This window comes from Parasteatoda tepidariorum, chromosome 1 (genome assembly GCF_982258835.1).
Source record: "Parasteatoda tepidariorum strain Cologne lab strain chromosome 1, Ptep-v5.0, whole genome shotgun sequence".
NCBI classification, from domain to species: Eukaryota; Metazoa; Arthropoda; class Arachnida; order Araneae; family Theridiidae; genus Parasteatoda; species Parasteatoda tepidariorum.
In genome coordinates, this window is record NC_141755.1 from 80,728,247 (window position 1) to 80,751,708 (window position 23,462).

General features: G+C 28.6%; 1 protein-coding gene across 1 annotated transcript in view; it reads right to left on the minus strand.

The window, feature by feature from the left end:
- The window catches only part of LOC107441250 (uncharacterized), a 73,793-nt gene that overhangs the window by 46,254 nt on the left and 4,077 nt on the right, over positions 1-23,462 (minus strand). The window contains exons 2-11 of the mRNA XM_087167473.1: positions 16,672-16,723; positions 11,108-11,206; positions 8,643-8,777; positions 8,510-8,554; positions 6,859-6,921; positions 6,650-6,772; positions 5,890-5,925; positions 5,487-5,549; positions 3,224-3,301; positions 446-565 (exon numbers count right to left, since the gene is read on the minus strand). Coding sequence (XP_087023599.1) covers positions 446-565; positions 3,224-3,301; positions 5,487-5,549; positions 5,890-5,925; positions 6,650-6,772; positions 6,859-6,921; positions 8,510-8,554; positions 8,643-8,777; positions 11,108-11,206; positions 16,672-16,723 — 814 coding nt within the window. The remainder of the gene's footprint in view (positions 1-445; positions 566-3,223; positions 3,302-5,486; positions 5,550-5,889; positions 5,926-6,649; positions 6,773-6,858; positions 6,922-8,509; positions 8,555-8,642; positions 8,778-11,107; positions 11,207-16,671; positions 16,724-23,462) is intronic.

Below are 23,462 nucleotides of genomic sequence, written 5' to 3' on the forward strand. Positions count from 1 at the left end.
TACATTATTATTATTTATTAGTATCATTATTATTTATTATTATTATTTATTACTATCATTTTTATTATTATTTACATCCAATTTGTTCATCTGAATTTTTGAAACTAATTTCTCGTTTTTTTTTTGTACTTTAATAAATTTAGGTGACTTAGAATTAATTTAAATTACTGCTTTAAGTCCCCTTTTTACTTCCGCATTTGTATATTTTTCATATTATTATCTTTCTGAATTACATATTTAACCACATATTACATAAACTACATGTAATTCAAATTAAGAATAAAATACCATTAAAATAAATCATCAAATATTTTTAACCTTGGCACAAAAATTTCAAATTAAATCAGACTGAGATCAGATTAAATTACACTGAATTACATTTTTTGGCTCTGAATTACATAGTGACATTTATTAATAGAAGTAATAATGAATTCATTATTCTTGCCTTTGATCCTTTCATCCCTGGAAGCCCAGGTGGCCCTACAGTAGCATTTTTTCCTCTGAATTGTGGATCGTCTGAACATCTTCCTGGAAGTCCTCGAGGGCCTGAATATCCTTTAAGTCCCTTTAAAAAATATTTTCATGTTATGTGAATTCATCATAAATCAAGCTACACTACATGACTAAAAAAAAGTGGGGACACAAATTAAAATAAGCTATTTCTATAATAGAAACGAATGATTGCGCATTTAAAAAAATCTGAAAGTCAGTTATTAGAGTGCAGAAAAAGCTTTTAATACTTTTTCTACCCAGGGATATATAAGAAACTTTTAAATTTGAATTATTTTCTAAGTTTAATAATTCGTAGATATCACTTTTTTGACTTTTCTTAAAATAGTTATTGGTTCAGTTTATTCTTGGTATAAAAATTCGCATATAGAATAATTTTTGCAATGTCTTTTAAAGACTAAGAAGAATTAATAACGGTGTCTAATTTTAAATTATGCTACGCACAAATATCAACAGAATATTGCAATGCAACATCGATTATGAACACTTTAGATATTCTCGAAATAGTTGTAACGGGAAATGCAGGAATTAGTATAAATAACTTTAATATTCGCTTATTTTCCACCATATTGTTTTTTAGTACCAAGCATTGCAGTGACTGGTGCTCAAAGCTTGAATAAAGTAGTGGACATGCTCCTGAATATAGCAATAAATATTTTGTTCAAATTATTGACATTCAACTACAATATGAAATTCCAATAACTTCAAAAATTATTTGTATCAGTTCTTTAGCAAAGACTGCTTCTTTTAAGACATCTAAATCAAACATTTGCTTTTTCATTTTTAGTGTGATCTTTTCCAAGTACAAGAAAACTCCTAAAAATCTCTAAATATCTCTCAGACTAGTACTCGAGATATATGACCCTGGTGGGATTCTACTTTTAAGGAAACATCATAGCTTTAGTGGAGCTAGTTTTAAGGAGAAACTTACAAATCAAGTTTAGCTCGTAACCACATGAAGAGCCTCTTTGCCTCTTTTATGAACAAAGACGAAATATTTTTAAAACCTGCACCAAGTGTAGTAAAGATCAGGGAGCATATGTTCCTATTTAGGGATGTCTTTAGTTTACCCTGAACAAGTTTTTTCAGAACTTTTCCTCTTAGACTGTTCGAGGTTTATGGACATGATCTAGTTTAGATACATAATTTTGAGGATCAGGAACAGCATTATTTGCATTTAACTGCTAAGTCGTCAAAAAAAATAACTTTAAATGAAATAGATAACATGGCTGAAATATATGTAGTTACATTTCAAGAATGAATAAAGTTATCACATTACAAAAGTAGTATCCTCGAAAATAATTTCTAAATAGTCGTAACCGAAGATTGATAAAACTGTCGGTGAATACTGCTATTAAAATTTGACTCTAGTACAGACTAAAATTATTTACATTTAAATACAAAGGTGTCAAAAGACAAACTTTAGTTGAAATATATATACACAAAATTGAAACATAAATAGTGTTAACTTATTTCAAAAAGAACATGGCTGAAATATATGTATTTGCATTTCGATAATGGATAAAATTATCACGTTGAGAAAATAGTGCCCTCGAAAATAGTTCCTAAATAGTCGTAACCAAAGATTAATTAAACTGTTTTTGGAAATCCTTTCATAAAAATTCGACTTCAGAACAAACTAAAATTATTTGCATTTAAAAAATTAAAATATAAATGGTGTTAAAACTTATTCAAAAGAGAACATGACAAAAATGTATGTAGTTACATTTCAATAATGAATGAAGATATTACGTTACGAAAATAGTGTCCACGTAAATAGTTCCTAAATAGTCGTAACGAAAGATAAATAAAACTGTTATTGAAATCCTGTCCTAAAAATTCGACTCCAGTACAAACTAAAATTATTTGCATTCAAATAGAAAGGCGTCGAAAGACAAACTTTAGTTGAAATAGATATTTGCAAAATTGAAGTACTACAAATATATTACAAATATATAATCACAAAATTGAAATATAAATAGGGTTAACTTATTATTTCAAAGAGAATATGGCTGAAATATATGTAGTTACATAATGGTAATGAATAAAATAATCTTGATATGGAAATAGTGTCATCAAAAATAATTACTATATAGTCATGACCGAAGATCAGTAAAACTATTATTTAAATCTTATCATACAAAATAGACTGATATCACGCTCTGAACTATTAGTTAAATTATTTCATACTTAGTTTATTCGATTCCGTGATAATAAAAAAAAGAAAAATACATCGGAAACAATACCTCATTTGTCTAGACACCAATATTTAAGATTTCCCATTATTCTCTATTCTTTAAAAAAAATGTGTTTTTAGAATATCCCAAAACTGAAAGAAACATTTTATTAAATATAGGAAGTCATATTTAGAAATTTCAAATATATTTGCTGATATTAATCATGATGTTTTCGAAAATTACTTAGAAAAGATTAATTTTGTGAGCATAAAATAGTTGCTAAGAAATTTACTGGAAAATGGCAGAAGGAGTTTTAAAAAATAAATTAATAATAATTTTAATTTCCAAATAACGTTTCAAAATTAGTAATTTTAAATCATTTTGCGTTGAAAAGGTGTACAATTTAATCACCTTTTGAAAAAACACTTTTGAACCTGTTGTTACTATTTTAGAAATTTTCACTCACTGACGTGACATAAGGAGATTGTTAATGAAATCTGATTTTTATTAGAAATTATTGCACCAATAGTACTTACAACAACACCCTTTTCTCCTTGAAAACCAACAGCCATGTTACCTTTTGGTCCCGGAAAACCAACATCTCCTTTTTGCCCCTATAAATAAGAGACATTTGTTAACTTAAGAAAAACATTCCCTTTGTAAGGAAATAACATTTTCTTTTAATTTTGTCTCTAACAGTAAAAATACAATGAAGATGTTTTGATACAATTAGCATAAATATTTATAGAAACTAGTCTTGGTGTTATACTGTTGACCCCTTAACAATCGGTTAATTTTCAAGAAAACGGTCATAAAAGCGCCAATTTTTTGGCCTTTGTATTTGTATTACGTATTTGATTAGTGCTGCAACTAGTTTAAAATAAACTAATTATCTACAATTACCTTAAAAATATTCTGTTACTGCCATCAGGTGTGTCAAAAGAGAAATAAAATGTTTTCCGGGCAGAAGAAATGAATTAGTTTTATTCTTATTGGCGCGTTACTACTGAACACTCCAGCCCGTCAATATCACGGGAGGGAGAAATAGCGGTTGAAAACTCACCCCGTCATTTTCACGGGAGCGAGAAAGAAGGGGTTAAGAGAAGAATGGGATACCTACAAGTGACACAGTGTGGGTAACTCGATCATAATTGGTTGTTGAAACGTGGCATTTGTTTGCAGTAGCAACTGTTCTTTCCATTCTATTTCGAGTGAACCAAGCCCGTCAAGTATCAATTCTTTTTAGTGAAACATTCTATATTCTTACAAAAAGATTATTTCACAAAGATTTCAATTCTTTCACTATATAGTTTTTACTTATTAGCACAAAGACAGGCAAGAAGCCATGAAGAACATGAACAAACTAATCTTGATTCGAAGTTGCCAGATACACAAAACAAAAATATCTCATGGTTAAAATAAAATTAATAAGCAAATAATAAATCTAAGTTGACGTAGACGAGTAAGAATTATATTTCAATAAATTCGATGCGTGATACGACGCTGTATTTAATTAACGTTGATAAACATTCTAACTAATGTGAAGTTCAGCTCAACTTCAACACGTCTTCCAATGAGGTGAACCGGGTTTGATTCCCAGCGATGACTGGCAGATATGAAATCCACACCCGGCTCGCACCAACCACAGTGCTGACGTAAAATATCCTCAGTGATAGAAAGATTATGGGTTAGAGTATCCTTGTCATCAGGCTCACCGTGGGAGGTTTTCGTGATTTTGCTTTGCATGTAATGCGAATGCGGTTAGTTCCATCATAAAGTCCTCCACGAAGACAAATTTCTTCCAATATTTGATATAGGAGTTCCCTTGTCTTCCAGATTGGGCTTGCAGATTGGGTTCAAAATTTTAAGGCTACGGAGTTGAACAGTAGTAGTCGTAAATCCAAAAATCGGATGGGCTGTTTAACGGCAGTTATAAAATAAGAATCAGGACGGTGCGGATGTCATAGATCACATGTATGAGTATCAGTGATCTTCATCTTCTTGAAGTTCAAGTACCAAATTGCGTTTTTTTTTAATTAAAAATGTCTTTATCATACAAGTACAGTTGATTAGTCAGAACTTTTTCTCCATGCAAGATAATTGCCTAATTAAACCCTATATTTACCTTCAAAATAATTTCCATAATGACTTTAAATTACTAAGATTAGAATAATTCTTTCATTTTTTTTTTTTTTAGTTAACTTTAAATGAGGCGAATTTTCTCTTTCTTTTTGACTGAAGATATTTGAAATTAGAATATTGTCAATATTAATTTACAGTAAAAATTATTGTATGATATTTAAAAGCGGGTAGAATTTTCTACTAATAATTTAATGTGTACAGAAATTTTTACTTACTTTACAAACTTTCCCTTTAGCATATCTATCTAAAGGATAATGTAATTTTCTCTAAGATCCATAGCAATGAATTTAATTATTTATAATTATAGTCAGTTTTCTTAATAGCATGCATAAAAATAAATTTAATGTTTTTTAAACCAATTTTTTGAAGTTTTACTGAAAGATTATTTATGTTTCAAGGAATTTTGAATTCATGGAATAATATTTCAATTCAATTTGTGGTTTTATTCATTCGACAAAAAATTTTTTAAAAAATTAATTAATAAACCTAATAACCTAATAACCTAATCTATAACCTAATTAATTTAAAAATTAACCAACTCCATCTAAATATTATAAAAACCAAAAACAGAAATATTCAGATGATAAGTTAACTCAGATAAAATAAATCAATAGAGAAGCAAATAAATTAAAATTAAAAATAATTTTTATGAATTACATAAACTCCTGGTGGTCCTGGATCACCTTTAGGTCCTGGTCTTCCATCTAAACCTGGCAAACCCTGGAAAAAAAACAGCTTCGTTATTTATTTTTTTTAAATGTATGTAATATTTTTTTTAAATAAATGTAATAAAAACTCAAAAAATTAATTTTAAAAATTAGTTTAATGAGTTGCGCATAATAATTTTTTTATTAAATTATAATTAAAAAAACAAGTGTAGCAAATATAATATTACGTTAAATGCTTAAAGTTGCAAAAGAATAATTATACTGTATGTAAATGCTGTTAAAGAGCATTATAAAATTTCTGAATAGTTAAAATGCAACAAAACAAAAATTATATCAAACGAAAATGGTAAATTTGTAAAAATGTTAAAAGTAATACAACTCTACGTACATACCCTTGCACCTGGTATACCATCTCTTCCATGTTCTCCCTGGAACGAAAATAAAAAAATAAGTACTGACCAAAATAAATCAAAATGCCGTGGATTATGTTATGTTGAATAAATTCACTAATTAATTAAGAATATAATCTGTAAGTCATAGTAATATAAATTGAATTTCTTGTACGAGATTAAAAGTAACTAATTATTCTGTTTAGTTATAATTAATCAAAATTATCGTAATGTTTCCATGAAGTAATAAAAACTGATTTCGTGAAGATAAACACACAAAAGCAGTGAGCCTAAAATCATTACTTCAGAAAAAATACCATTTCCAGCCTTTCAACCATACTTGCGTCATACACAATAAGAACTCTCTTCACATTTCTGTGAGTTTCAAATTTACTCAATGTTCTTAAATGTTCATACCATGGTTCATACTATTACAACATATAAAAAATATAAAAAAGGAGTTTTTAAAAAATTTCTAAATGGTACTCTTGGTCAATTGAATGAACCATCAACTCAAAATATTTTTAAACATTTTTTTTTCTCATTGACAAGTTCCTCAATTTTTTCAGCATAAATAGAATTATTAAGACATATCCCCTTCAATTAAGATTTTAGTGGAAGCAAGTATTTAATTCAGTTAAAGATTTGAAGTTTGAGTGTTTTTTAAATATATAATTTTTTTCTGTTACTTACAAAATTACTAAGATATTTTAGTAATGTGTTTAAAAAATAGCAATAAGATATGGGAAACAAAATCTCTTACTTTTTGACCTTTAGTCCCTGGTTGACCATAGGAAGGCTCACCTTTATCACCTTTAGAACCTGGAGTACCAGGGTATCCATCAGGTCCTGGACCGCCATCTACACCTGACCGGCCAGGACGGCCCTGGAAGTTTAAAAAGACTTACGTTATAAGATAAAACGAAACATATTGTTTGATTTCTAGAATAAAAATTTGTTTTCATTATTCACCTCTTCTCCTTTGCAGCCATCTAATCCAGGGGGTCCTCGAGGTCCTGGATCACCAGGAGTGCCCTAAAATACAAAATATTTCTACTAATAATTGAATAGATGATGTAAATTAGTCTAAATTTATAGTAATGATAATGTAAAGCACGCAAAAATCAAAATGAAATCGTTGCACTTTGAATAACTTTTGACCTAATGATTTGAATTTTACTTACTATGACGCAATTTCAATGTTTGAAATTTCTCGGAAATTTTTTTATAACAATTTATTTAATTGTTATTTTACCATATTCAAACAAAACAGACAAATAAGCATAAATAAGTTTGTATTCAAATTGATGATTGTGAGAATAACCGTTCATTATCTGCTTTCATCTAATACGGTTAAACAAGCAGAATTTTATCCCACCAACTAGACCCACCTAATGAAGCCACCTAGTTCCTAGCAGATGGGTACGTATTACAGCCGAATGAGCTAATCTGTCATTCTAATGACCAACAAAACGGGGGTTCGTGCGCCCTCGTTGACTCCCAAATATTTCTTCCATTCCCTTCAATGCATGAGGAGTTTCCAGTGGTACTGCACTCCTAATTTGTGACCCTGGGCTATTAGCATACGATATTCTCATTCACGCAAAGATGGCAACGCTATGAAGCTGCTGAACTCTGTCCAATGTCCAGTTAATTTGTTTTACGGTTTAAAAATCCTGATTGTTTCAAGTGTTTCGCGAAAATGTTCAAGGGCTTATTTGTTGAATTTTGAGGAAAAAATAATCTCTGCTTCATTAACAAAACGAAGAAGTGTGTAGATTATTCAGCTAACCAAAATAAGCTTTTCTAAATAATCAGGAGTAAGTAAGAGAGTATTTGCCAGGCTTAGCCAAATAGGTATGTACCTCTGATTAACCCTTTGACAGGAGATGGATCACTATTGTTTCGTTTATATATTTTTTTCGGACGCAAAATGTATTTTGGTAATTTTTTTTTAATTGAAACCACAGCCTTATAGTTACTGAAAACAATCTGCTAGATTTTCGGAGTAATATTTTCACAAAAAGCATAAAATCCAAGGAATTAGTCAATTTTTTTCCGTTCATATTTAAAAATTTATGAAAAAACTTATTTTGTAGATTAAAAAAAAATTAATGATGAATAATTGTTTCTCTTAGATCTAAATAACTGTAAATAGTTTTTTTTTAAAAATTATTAGAAATTTTAATTATTTATTTTTAATATTAAATTATTTAAAAAAAACTTTTTTTAAATTTATTGTTTGGAAGCCTGCCATGATTAAATTTTACCTTTAACGTAGAAAAAGATTCTGGTGTTTCATACTGTATTTCTTAACCACCAATTATTAAAAAGCTAAATATAATACTATTAGCTTATTTTGACCGCAATTAATGTACAAAGTCTTGAAAAGTATGAATAATATGTGTATTAAAAATTCTGAGTCAAAGGGATAACATCCAAAGATTTTGTGTCATCCATTAAAAGAAAGCATTTTTTTCTTTAAAAAAATACAATGCAAAAGCAATGTACGAGTTTTAAGAAGAAAAAAAAATAAGAAATTGTAATGTTTCTTTTATTATAGTCTTTTAATTTTTGCAACAGTAACTGCTTGTTTATAAAAAAGGATAAAATTGTAACATACCGGAATTCCGTTAACTCCTGGAAATCCTGGCATTCCCATTTTACCCTAAAAGTAAGAAAACATAAAAAAATTTAAAATTTTATAGTTGAAGACTTGAAAACATTCAACTGCATTGTAAATTGTGTAAACCAACCCTATCTCCTTTAGGTCCTCTTGAACCTTGAACTCCCAGTTCACCTTTTTCTCCTTTTGGTCCTATTAAACCTTCTGGTCCAGGGAAACCAGGTTGTCCTGGATATCCTTGTTCTCCTCTAACACCAGGAGGTCCCTACAAACAATATAAATTAATTTCAATTGATTTGAAATTCTAAGTAACTACGACTAGTATTCAACTAGATTTTTTGTAATAAAAGTCAACATAAAATGTTTTAACTATTTAAAAAAAAAAAAGTTAGACTATGGCGAAGATAAAATTTTAATTTTATATTAATTTAGTTTAGAGGAATCAGTGTGTAGATATTGGTTTACGTATTATTTATATATTTACTATAAATTAGTTGATCTATTTACCACTTGTTATTGAGTACGTAACAAAGAAAAGTTTTGTAAAATTATTAATAAAGTATGTAAAGAATTACAAAACCACCTAATTTTTTAAATCAACATTTGAAATAAATATTTGATAATTTTGAATTCAAGTATAATGTCTTAACTAGTTAATTTTTATTGTTTATCGTCAGTGTTATTGCATATTGTTATTAAATTTTATTTTTTCTAGGGGAACACATTTTAATTGACACTGAGGTTAAATTGAGGTTAACACTGCGGAACAAATTTATTCAAATATTTGATCTCGTATAATTCGGCTGCTGGGATTTCAAATCTGACATTAGCTTTCCTTTCAAATCAACAGAGGTTTTAAAATAACATTTTCAGCCTATTTTATTGTCTAGATGTACAAGTTTAAAAGCATTATATATAACAGGGGGTAGCGTAAATGTTGCTACAAACTTATAGGGGAATAACGCAAACATCATCAAGATTAAGACATAGGAGCCTATGTCGTACGTGGCTAGGGTGCTACCCTATTCCTAAAATTAGTTTTCCTTTCAAATCAACAGAGGTTTTAAAATGACATTTTCAGCCTATTTTATTGTCTAGATGTACAAGTTTAAAAACATTATATATAACAGGAGGTAGCGTAAATGTTGCAACAAACTTATAGGGGAATAACGCAAACATCATCAAGATTAAGACATAGGAACCTATGTCGTACGTGGCTAGGGTGCTACCCTATTCCTAAAATTAGTTTTCCTTTCAAATCAACAGAGGTTTTAAAATATCCTTTTCAACCTATTTTATTGTCTAGATGTACAAGTTTAAAAACATTATATATAACAGGGGGTAACTACCCTATTCATAAGCACACGAGGAAACAGTGCAAAGTAGGGAAGTGAGCCGCGATGGCTCAGGGGATTGAGCGTTCGCCCTCCAATGAGATGAACCAAGCGATGGCTGGTCGAAACGAATCCGCATCCGGCTTGCACCGACCGCAGTGCCGACGTGAAATATCCTCAGTGGTAGACTGATCATAGATTAGAGTTCCTTTGCCGTCAGGCTAACCGTGGAAGGTTCTTGTGGTCTTCCTCTCCATGTAACGCAAATGCGGGTCAGTTCCATCAAAAAATTCTCCGCGAAGGCAAATTTCTCCCAATACTTGATCCAGGAGTTCCTCTGTCTTCTGGATTGGGTTCAAATATATAACGCTCTGGAGTTTATTATTAGTAGTCATGAACCCAAGAAATTGGGTCGGCTGTTCAACGACGGTTATAAAATAAGAAATAAAAAATAGGGAAGCTTCCCTAGCGGCTTACGACGACATTTCCAGGTATGGGTTCCTAGGAAAATTTCAATCTTGATATGTGCCCTAACTCCCCTAGAAGTCAGTCGCAACATTTACGCGCCCTCTTTTTATATGTAACGTTTTTAAACCTATATATTTTGGCAAAAAATAAACTAAAAATGTCATTTAAAAAAAACTGTAGCTTGAAGAGAGAAATCGATTTAAAATTTGACATCAGCGACCTAAAAATATCCGTGATCCGTAAAAAAATCTTCTGCAACAGATAATAAAGCAAAAAAAAGTGCTATGAGTAAAGCTTCTCAAAAAATTTTTGTCAATACTTCTTTTAAAAACTATTTAAATGAAAACATAATAATAAAACATATTAAAAACATAATTTAAATATAATAACAATATCATAATAACGGTATAAAGCAAAGAGCACAAGTAAAAGAGGAAAGAATCTTGCGTGATTGATACCAATATAATAAAACTGTTTAGTTGCGTTTTAAGCAACTTTTTTTTTAATTTGTTCTAACAATATGTTTTCTATGCAGGAATATACTTCCCTAATGAACATACACTACTAAATAAAATTTATCATTTATTTTAAACTGAATAATAATCATTGAAAATTTCTTTACAAATTTATGGTGTGGAGGTAAAAGATTGTTGCTACAGTGTCAAGATATTTGTGTAATGCATAATTGTAAGAATTCATGCATTCTAGGAAAACATGAAATTTTGCTAAGTTATTAATAAAAAAAGTTAGATGACCAGGAATAATAAAATTTCTTTAAACTAAAATAACTTACTCGAGATCCCTTTTCCCCAACGCATTTACAGCCGTCTCCTTTGCAACCAGCACATGCAACATAATTATAAGTTTGCTGTCTACCAGATTGATCAGATTGCTAGAAAATAAAATATTATAAAACGCATATTGATACACACTACTTAATATAGTGAAACCTCTTGGGAGCCAGAACTCTCTGTTCCACCGTAAAATGGTCGTTAATGGAGGTTGGTCGTTCTAAGGAGTTACTTCCATTGACTTCAAAATGTTATTTAAGGTACATGATTTTTCGCGAACAATTTTAATTTGTGCCATTTTCTTGGTGCGGAAATGCCACTTATGTTGGCGTCATGAAAATCGGATCGATGAATAAGTTTTAGCGTCAGTAAAAATGATCCCTACTGATATAATTATGTGGAAAAACAGATTTACCAATCATGAATGATATAACTGTTTTAAATAAATAAAAAATTATGTTTTTTGTTTAAGTTTGTTAATTATGTGTTTTGTTATTCACTTAATTTTATATCAGGAAAATTAATTAGTTTTAAATGATGAGAAGAGGTTTGTTTGTTTGAGATACTTAATTTTTTCTAATATAACTTTTTTTTCTTATTTAAGTTTGAACTCTGAAAATAAATTGTTGAACAGCATCATCTTTAGCGTACTCTGACTGCAATATGAGGTTGTAGATCTCTTTCAGAAAAAAGAGCTCTCAAAATTAGAGCCTCGCACAAATATTTTTAATACATTTTAATCTACTTATTTGTTTCGTAAATATTTTTGTTTTGATATTTTTTCGTGTTTCCTCATTTGGCCTTTTCCGCATTTGATGCATAAGTTTGTCCGTTCACTGGGAGAGGTTTTAATGGTCTCTTTTAAATGTTTTATTCAACATAAAGTCTATTGAAAAAATTCCGTGCTTCCCAAAAGTGATCTTAATAGAGTGGCTCGCTACATAGAGGTTGTCTTTCCTGGAGGTTTCACTGTATATTGATTGATAAGTGCATTACTCTGAAACTGAATATTAAATAAAATAAAAAAACACAACTCATAGAAATTCTTTAAGCAAAAAAACGGTAATGTTTTTAATTGATCTAACATTAATATGTTTCAAAAGCACATGTTTGAAAAAAAATCCGGTTTCAGTATTTTAATAATCTCAAAAATATATTATTTTGAGATTTGGCTAATTCTATATTCTTATAAATTTCGCAACCTCTAACTGTTGAATTTTAATTTTAGGTAATTTATATTTTTCTTTACTGATGTATAAGAGATAAAACAAACATTTTTTTGATTACTGTTGCTAATTATACTTTTAATGTCAATGCTCCATTACATTTACCTTGGAAGGTATAAGTTTCATGACTTATCTGCTATTTTTTTCATTTAACTTGCTATTATTTACGCTAATTTACTCTTATTTGTAACAAAAATTTATTTAGCAGTTTGGTTAAACGATATTTGTAAAATGGACTCAAATATTGCTATTGTTTTGTTCAGCAATGATAAGGCATTGATAAAATAAAGGCAAGTAAAGAAAATTTCGAGCAACAAATTAAAAAATAAAACTTAGTTTACTTCATTTTAAAACATAAGAATCTAAGTATGAATAAATGAGGAATCACTCATAAAAAGCCTGCATGAGGAACAATGACAAAGAATGTGTGCTGAAGAGGAACCTATTCTCTAGAACAGTGGTTACCAACTGGCTGCCCGCGGGCCGCATCCGGCCTGCGAAGCCTTTTTTTGTGGCCCGCGAACCAAAATATATTAGTTTTCATTTTTTTTGCAGACAATTTTCGTAAAAAAATCTATATGGGTGTAAAATACTTTTCTTTCGTTAAAAAAAAAAAAACTAATTTCTTCATTTCTGTGAAGTTTAACATAATTAAGAATTCAACGGTGCAAAAAATTTATTTTTCACGTTTTGCATCCAAGGAAATATTTATTGTTATTTGTAATTCAATACTTTTGTTTTGAACAACTTGATAAAAATCTGACAATAATATTTAATGTTCCTTCAAACATAAAAGAGTCCTGTATAAAATTTTGACAAAGTTGTGGCGCGCCATTTGACTGGTGTTTTTAATTGTGGCCCCCGGCCTCATGTAATTTGGAAATCTTTGCTCTAGAAGTACAAAATCGTAGTCCAAAGCAAATGGCTAAGTAGTATATATCCTACTATTCCCATTTTATTGAGAAAAAAACTAATAGTGAAAAATTATAATTATTAATTACTAATTATAGAAAAAAAAATTTTTTGATTGAAAATTTTTATTATATACTCATGGTCTTCCTCTGCATGTAACGCAAATGCAGGTTAGCTCCATCAAAAAGTCCTCCACGAATGCAAATTCCTCCCAATACTCGATGCAGGAGTTCCCTTGTCTTCTGGATTGAGTTCAAAATTACAAGGCTACGGAGTTAAACATTAGCAGTCGTAAACCCATAAAATTGGATCAGCTGTTCAACGACGGTTATAAGAAAAAAATTATATCTCAGTTATTTTCCCAAATTATTTATTTTATTAGGTTTCTTAGGTTAGGTCTAAGATAAAGTAAATTACTCCGATTGTTGCATCCAGTTCAATTGTTCCATAAATGTCTCAATACGCGACTTCCAAATTGTTCTTTGAGGGAAAAAGACAAGCAATGAATATTCAAATTTTTGAGGACCTTGTGAAAACACTACGCTTACTTCCGGCGACTTAGACATTACTTTTGCGTAGGCGCTGGTTCGGCCGTCTGAGCTTGAGCCGATGTGGGCGAATGACTCAAGCTCCAGTTTTGGAACTGAATATTTTTTATTATTTTTTGTATCCTTTACAAACAAGACATTCAATTTATTGACTAGAGGGGAGAGAGCTACACGAGAGGAGGGAAAAACTCAACGTGTTTTAATTGTCGTGTTTATTCAATAATAATAGAGCAGGCTTTCCGCTTTTTTAAGATGAAGTGGGATAATAACTTAACTTTGTACAAATGATAAGAAGTCTGGAAGCATTAATTGAATATCTGATGATCTTACGGTATCGTAATGTTCCTTCAGATATAAGTAATTCTTGTTGTTTAACTTTATTTTATAATAAACTAAATTTATAAAATTACTGCTGAATATAAATGTAATATAATCTGTCAAATTTATATTATTAATATTAACGCAGTTAATATGAAAGTTGTTTTCACATACTTATTTAATTCCTACACTTCTAAAATTTACACTGAGAAAAAAGTGTGGTCAAAACTACCAGAATATGGTAAAATTTACCGTGTTTCTGACTCTATGGGAGTATCAGAAATATGGAAATTTTTTATCAAAACGCTTTGGTAATTATTTTACTAAATTTAACAATGAAACATGGTTGTATAATATGTGATGAAATTTGGTAATTTCAACATGAATCCTTAGGCATAAAAGTAATTTGTTCAGTTAAGTTTACTTTTTTACTTTGTATTTTTTCCTAAATGTGCTGTAATAAAAACTATAATTTTAAAAACCATAATTCTAGTTAAACCGTTACCCCATGACCGAAGAAATTACTAAATGAATTGTTTAAATACTGTATATTTTAATTTTTATTACCAGAATTATGCTTGTTTTTTTTACCAGAAATGTCAGTACAATAAAGTACGTTAATTTTAAGAGAATTATATTTCTCCCTGCATGACAAATACTGACACATGATTATTACTCTATATTTTTAAATTTTAAAACAGAATATTTGACAGTGATTTACCTTCTAATAGTAATTTTTCAAAAAAAAAATTTTTCTTTTGTAAAAATAAAAATATTACCAGAAAAAATAAAAATAAAAGCTATATATGGTGTTTGTTACAGAGCCTTTCAGATTCATACTTTCTCACTATGAAATTCAGTTGATCGCATAAACTTTGAATTTAGATAAGTTTTACAGAAACAATATCTAAATATTTTTTTCTATATATTTTTAAACATTAGATGTAAATTACTTAATTCATAGTCAAGTCAATATTTATCTATCCTATATATTTCTTCATGGTTCTAAAATTTCAATGCATAAAATATCAAATTGCAAATTTACGTTTAAGTTGTCATTTTATCAAAAGAAAAAAAAAATTATTCTTTGAATAGGAATTTTTTTTAAAAAACATTTTTTTCCTAAATAATTGTAGATATTAAATATATAAATCTTACTTGCAACAAAAATTTTGAAATATTTTTAATGATCCGGAAATTAAATATAAATATATTAAATTTTCGTTTTACACTGAGAAAAAAAAGCATAATCAAAACTGCCAAAATGTGTTAAAATTTGGCGTGTTTTTGGGTCTATAGAAACACTAAAAGGTTTCGTAATTTTTACCAAAGGGTTCTGATAATGATTTTGGTAAAATTAAAAATTAAATATGGTTTTATAATATGCGATAGAAATTTTAAAAAAGTAGAAAATTTGGTATTTTTATCTTGATACCTTAAACCATGGCATAAAAATATTTTTCAGTTTTGTATTTTTTACCAAATGTGTGGTAATAAGAGCTATAATTTTGAAAACCCGAATTTTTGCTAAACAGTTACATAAAAACGAAAAAATAACCAAATGAATTGTTTAAATGCAGCATATTTTGGTTTTATTTGCCAGAATTATATTTACTAAAAATATCATTCAATACAAATACATCATAAATACAAAAAAATTCAAATTTACTATAAATATCATATCATTTTACAGAATTTTTTCTTCATGCAGATTTGAATTACTTTTTATTAGCATTAGAATATAACACAATAAATAGCGTATATTTCGGTTTTATTTGCCAAAATCATATTTACCATTAATGTCACTGCCCCGCGAAGTACGGTAATTTGAACAGAATTTTTTTCTCCGTATAGATTTGAAAATATTAAAAATATAACGCAATTTACCATACGCCGTAACCATACGTTTAAATGCCGTACATTTTGATTTTATTTGTAAGAATTATCTTTACCAGAAATGTCGGTAATTTTATCAGCCGTGTAGATTTGAATTACTTTTTCTTAATATTAAAATATAACGCAATTTTTCCCTTGTGGTTACGAGAGTATGTCGGGTAATATGTTATTGCAGGTCTTGCGCAAATATTTAAAATGCTTTATAAACTAAAAATATTAACGTCGTCTAGTTCAATATATCAATATTACATATATATACAAATGTAAAGAATCTTTCATTTATGTGATTCTTAATGTATAAAATGAATTAAAAATTATACATTTTTGATTAAAAACAGTGCCGTATTTTTAAATTTCGCATTGAGAAATTACTGCAAATATCTATGCATTTAAGAGTCATTTCACAAGCATTTCAAACTTGTCTTTTTTTTAAAGAAAAAGAAGCAAAAACACAAAAAATAAAAATTTTAAAAAAAAATCAGACATGCTTCTGTTCTAATACAAAAAATGTCAACAAATTAAAACTTCCTTCTATCTGGTTGTATCATATTACTGCCGCTCTTTTTTTTTCTCTGTAAACTTTATGACGCAAAGTTAATGAACGAACTTCTTTGTGACAAATTATGAAAATACATTGCGTAAGTCAGACAGAAAAGAAATACTCACAGCTAAACATAATTCTACTATACAAAGCCAACATATAAGCCATATCCAGAACCTGAAAATGTAATAAGCATTTATTATTAAAAATAATTTAAAATTTAAAAAATTCAAACAACTAAACAAACATTTTATTGAATTTGAATTATTGTTTATTAAATTAGTTACATTTATTTAAGAACCTGACATAGAATATCCTTTATCACAGTTCTCTTGAAACATGCTTACTCGTGGGAAATATAATAGCGTATTTGAACCAAGTTGTAGTTTAGCAGTCTAATAAAATATATTTTACAGTTTCACTTTCACAATAAATTTCTAAAATTTAAAAAAAACGTTATTTAAATTTTATAATTTGCTCATTTTTTCTTACTTGTATATTTTGAAGAAAAAAACGAGTTTTTTATTTAATGAAGATATTAAAATAAACATTTTATTTCCGGAAAAAAAAATACAAAATAATGAAAACGTAAAGGCATTAAGTATCAACTTATAGGTTTCCATATTTATTTTATTTATCTGGCAAAACTTTACTTTATAGAAAGAAATATGCAGTTTCTATAAGCTATAAAAATTATGAAAAATTTTACTGCAATAAATGCTCACCATCGTCATTATAATGAATTTTAAATAAAACAATATTGTACTAAAAGATAACAGACGTGTGTGTTAAAACAATTAAATTATAATCATCAAATTCCACAAATGTTTACTATCAAATTTAAGGATGTACTTATACATTAATATAGATTAGACATGTATCACATGATCACGCCTTTTAAATAAAATCACTTTATAAATTTTGAAACATATGAATACGACTTAAACGATAAAAAAATTTAAAATCATAAATGTTATAACATAAATTTTGCTCTCGTTGGCATTAACAAAATTATATTCAAAATGTTAATTCAATTCAGTCGTTCCTTCAATTAAATATTTATATTTCTTTTAATTAATTCACAAATATTTTTCTAAGATAGATGAGTTTTCATCCTTGAGGTTCTAAACTCAAGAAGATATATTCTATTGTATTTCTTTTAGCACACTTTCAATGAAGAAGAAACTTTCGACTCATCTTATAGTTAGCGTTCGTAAAAAGTAACTAAATAAATGAGTCATTCCAGCATTTGGATTGAGTCTATTTTTGATTAAGTCAGCTGTATCTTTTTAAATCTAGAGAAACTGAAGAATTGTCTGTTGATGATATCAAGAGAGGTTTGGTAAATTCTTACAGACTTCATTGCAAGAAATAATAATGTCAACAATTTTGTTGAGTGATTTTTAATTCATATTTTTATAGTTTTTCGAATTTGAAGCATCATACTTATGCCCATTCTATTTTTATTACAAAAAATGTAAAAAGTAATCAAGACTTTAAGATTGGGAATTATTAAAAATTAAATATTGAAAAAGGGAGACTGATAATAATGATAATTGTTATGATAAAAAAAGAATAATTATACATGTATGAAGTATTTTCGTAGCAAGATTCGCGATCGCAACGAACTATAGGGGGCGTTGTTGTATGAGACGCTTACCTGCGATTTCTATATGAACCGTCATTCAGTTACTCTGGAGACGTCGTTAATGTAGCACGTAGCATTGCAACGTTCCTTCTTTAATGTGGCTTATTAAATTTAAAAAAGAAAAATGCTTGATATTCTTTCTTATGCAAACGAAAACAAAATGGTATCTCTTTTTATTAGAGAAGGAACATCCAAAACACATCGGAAAAATATTTGTACATTAACAGAAAAAAATATGTATATTCTTAAAAGAGTTAAAACCTAATGCCCGAGAAATAGTATTACTAAATTTAATGATATAACATGAAAGGCCCATTTAAACTTTACATTCTATAGTTTTAAGAATCATATTAGTTCAAAAATTAAAATAAACAAAAAGTATACATAAGCCTCATAATTTTATGAAATTTAATTTTGTAAACAACGTTTTTTGACAACAATTTTTATCAAAAAATTTCAAGTTTCAATAAAAATCATTATTTAGAAACTAAGAAACGTAAAATAAAGAATGCTGACGAAACAAAAACAATTCTTTTTTGTCGCCATTTTTAGTGCTACGAATATTCGTCTTTGGGATTTGCCAAAAACAAAACAAGATGCAATTTTATTTTTTCAGGAGGGAAATATTTTACCGAAAAAACGAAAATGTACCAATTCCCACAACATAAAACTTTATCTTGGTAAACGTACGTTTTGGAAATGTTATTTCATTTGGAATCTTATTCATCAGAGTTCATATGGCGATATGATTGTTTTGAATCTATGCTAAACTCTATATCGGCTCATTTTCCACCGAAATCCGATTAACTATTTTGATTTTAAATAAAGTGTTTTATTTTATGAATTGTCGCAAAAATTTTAAGTGTAGATTGGCGGCACTTAAAAACCGCCAAATCTGTAGCGGCGGTGGCGTTAATACGTTAGTACCGAATTTTTATTCCATACTTTTCTGAATCATATTACTTCAAACATTGGAATATACAAGAAGTATACATAAACACATAATGTTATACCATTTAATTTTTCAAAAAAAGTATTTTGAGAACAATTTTTATCAAAAAATTATTAACTAAAAAACGGAAAATAATGAATTCTTAGGATAAAAAAACGATTTTAAGAATTCTTTACATTGAAATAAAAACTTTCATATTGTTTCTTTTTTTATTATTCTTATAGTTCTTAATCAGACGTAAAAACCCATTCTGTAGTGTAGAGAACCATCATCAAATGAAAAAAAAATATTTACAAGCAAATTTTTTATTGTAAAAATCATTGCACTTACCTGATTTATGATTCCCGGAGAATTCCAAAATGATAAGTTCCTTGTTTGAAAACTTTATTCTCAAATAATAGATACATAGTTTATACCTTCATTACTTTTAGATAACATACTACACAGCAATATTTTATAATTGATATGAATTTGAATATGTAGCTAAAAACAGAATAGCTGAATTCTAGTTGAACTTATTCTTTCAAAATTAAAAAAAACTTACCAAGAAAACGATTTAAATTAATTAAGAATCAGCAGAAATGGCACTATTTCAAGTAACTTGGATAATTTTTTATTGTTGTTTTCCGAATTATATGGATACAGAAATATATACTATTCTATAACTATTACAATTCTGTCTGTTCTGAATTCATATTTATTCACTGGAATGACGAAAGCAATGTTGACTTCACTTTAATTCGTAATGAATTGAAGACAGAAGAAATGCATTTTACCTTAATACACACATCTGTAACAGTATCCGAAATCGGAAGTCATCAGTTGCAAGTTTGTTGATAATAGAAATTAAAAATTATTGAGGAATTTTTCTTCAAATGTTTGGCGTGTTCTGTTCCTGAAAGATTTACTAATATTCTGGAGATTTTTTTCAAGTTCTTCGGCCTTTTCCTTAGGGAAATTTTGTTTCCTATTTGCTGCTAAAAAATGGCGTCTGATTCAGTCAATGACTTTGATGGAACTAAATGAAAACGTGATAAATTAATGTCCGATATTTACAGGCTCCCGCTAGACGGCGTACTCGAGCGTTGCGATCGCGAATACAGTTTCTCAGAAGATCTTGCCAACAATAATAAAGATGTTGCTATTTTAGCAAACAATTTTAAATGTTTATCACACAGTTGATAATACATTTAAATAAGTTTTCTTTATTCATAACATCAGAATTATCATCTAAAAATCCTCTTTCCTCCAATTTAAGATTATTTTTTTAATGTAACTACTATTTAATTATTAACATTATTATTGAAAATATAGATATTATTTTACTCACAATAATAAAAATTTTATTGCAAAACTTTAAATTTAAAAAAAATAAACAAGGATTATACTCAATAAGATAGAAAAGAAAAATGGTAATAATGTAAAAACTTTTGTAGAAAGATCCAGTTTTCGTCGAAAACTTAATTCCCCATTCATAAAGAATACATCACATGATTACGAGGGTTGCTATTTATATTTCTGGCCTTGGCAACAGTAAGTGTTGCTAGGCGACCGCAGACGATTTTAATTGAAAGTTTGATATTTTTAAACTTAAATTCAGCAGACGATTTACCATTATAGCTTCATTTGTGTTGTTGACAGTAAATTGAAAAGTTCTTCTCTTTCAAAAAATGGAATTGAATCGTGAACATTTTCGTGCCATTATTTTTCATAACTTTCAACGTGGATTGTCAAGACAAGAGTGCTTCGATAAACTTAATTCTTTATTCAGCGATAAATCACCATCCTACAGCACTGTAAAAAATTGGTATAACGAATTTAATCGTGGTCGATGTTTGATCCAGGACGAATCCCGTGCAGGTCGTCCAAAATCCGTTGTTGTGCCAGAAAAGATCGATGCTGTACGTGAACTGATAAAGCAAGATTGTCATGTGACATACCGTGAGATAGAGGCGTCTTTGGACATTAGTATGACTAGCATCAATAAAATATTGCATGAACATTTGAGCGTAAAAAAATTTTTTTCGCGTTGGATCCCGCATAATCTGACAAACGCTCAAAAAAAGGCTCGTTTCGATTGGTGCAAGGAAATGTTTAAAAAATACGTTCAAGGTACATCAAAGGCTGTGTATAACATCTACACAGGTGACGAATCATGGATCTATGCATATGAGCCGGAAACAAAACAGCAATCAACTGTATGGGTCTTCCAAGACGACGCAAAACCAACAAAAGTTGTTCGAGGAAGAAGCACATCGAAACAAATAATTGCCTGTTTTTTCGGCATTAACGGTCATGTAGCAACAGTGGCGTTAGAGCAACGCAGGACGGTCAATTCCAAATGGTACACGACCATTTGTTTGCCAGAAGTCATCGGAGAAATTCGAAAAAAGCAGAAGAACAGGCGAATCATTCTTCATCATGACAATGCGAGCTCTCACACATCGACTCAAACAAAGGCATTTCTGACGGAGCGAAAGATCGAAGTGATGGGTCACCCGCCGTACAGCCCTGATTTGGCACCCAATGACTTCTTCTTATTCCCACACATCAAAAATAAATTACGTGGACAACGATTTTCGACCCCCGAAGAAGCGGTTGATGCATTCAAAACGCATGTTTTGGAGTTACCTCAATCAGACTGGAAAAAGTGCTTTGAAAATTGGTTCAAACGCATGCAAAAGTGTATTAATCATCATGGAGAATATTTTGAAAAACAATAAAACCAATTTCGATCCTACATATTTGTTTTTTTATTATTAGGCCAGAAATATAAATAGCAACCCTCGTACCCCAATTATTTTATCGACATATGTTAAATATAATTGCTACTCTTGTAAAATGAAAGCGTAGTCTATGTTCTTGTTTTATGTACTGCTAAGATAACAAAAATTAAAGTTCCTCATATACTAACTTCAAAAAAAATTTATAAAAATGACAATAAAAAAATTACACTCGAGAAACATGTTGAACAATAAAACGATTTTATGATTATAACAGGTAAAATTTATTTGTCTTAAACTTATTTAAACTAAACAAACAAAGTATACCAATGATGAAAAAAATTATTGAAGCATTGCGACTTAAAAAATTTAAAAGAGTTGAGACAATCTCATCTCTAAACGTTAAATTCAGATGAAATTAAAAGTCACTTTAATAAAAAATAAACGAAAAACGACAATCTTATTTGTATTTCAAATCTCATCGGAAAGAAAAATTCAATTAAAAAACTGTCTTTTAAAAATTATCTAATTAACATACCTAGCTTAGACAACATATTAGAAGCATGTCAAAACTAGCTTACAGCTTACATACATTCTAAACTATTACTATAAAATTTTTCGTCTGCTTCTAAGATTTTTGACTCATTATAGTTTAACCAAAACTAAAGTTAGAAACTGATAAATTTTAAACAGTTGTAGAAGATCGTCATTTATAAAATCCTTCGCTCAAATTTCGTGTTCTCTATAGCTCAAATTTCGTGTCTTTAAATGCTAATATACTGTCAGAAAATTAAGAAGAAAATTATATAGTTTTTGAAATAAAAAATTTTTATTAGTAGTCTTTGCACTATTTAAAAGTTTTGACATATCTGTAGTAGAAAATATTTATGAAAAGGCGATAATTCTTAACTATTACGAAAGATCAGCTTCCAGAGATATGTAAGAATTTTTGTTTTAAAATATTTCCTTTTTAGTCATATTTTCTTATATGTTTTTAATGCATAAGGGGATGTATTCTAATCTGTTACAATCTCTTAAAATACAGACAATAATATATTTTCTAAACCTGTTTCAGTTTCATGCATTATTTAAAAGTCTTATCAATTATTCTAATTAATATGTTATGAATTGGAAAGAAATGAGCTTTTTCTATGATTTATGTAATATTGAGACATGTATTTCCATTCAAAAAAAAATTTCTTTCTTTTTTGTAAAACAGTTAACTTATGTGTCGTGTAACTAAAAAAAATTCTTTAATTTAAATAACTTTCATTTAAGTTTTAAATGTATTAAAAACATAATAATTTACAAGTTATATTCCCTAACCTCTATATTATAGAGGTATACAATATCCGCATCATCGAATTAGGAACATGCCTCCTGGAAAACATGACATTATTATCTACCATTCTTCTTGCAATAAATGCTACAAGAAATTATGTGTTCTGCAAGCTCATGTTTGCACCATGCATTGTTATTTTAATCGAAAATAAATATTTGTACTTCGAAATATTTTATTTTTACTCGTATACTTTTATGTTTGTTTTTCTTATGTACGAGAGGATGTGTTTTAATCTGTTACAATCTTTTAAA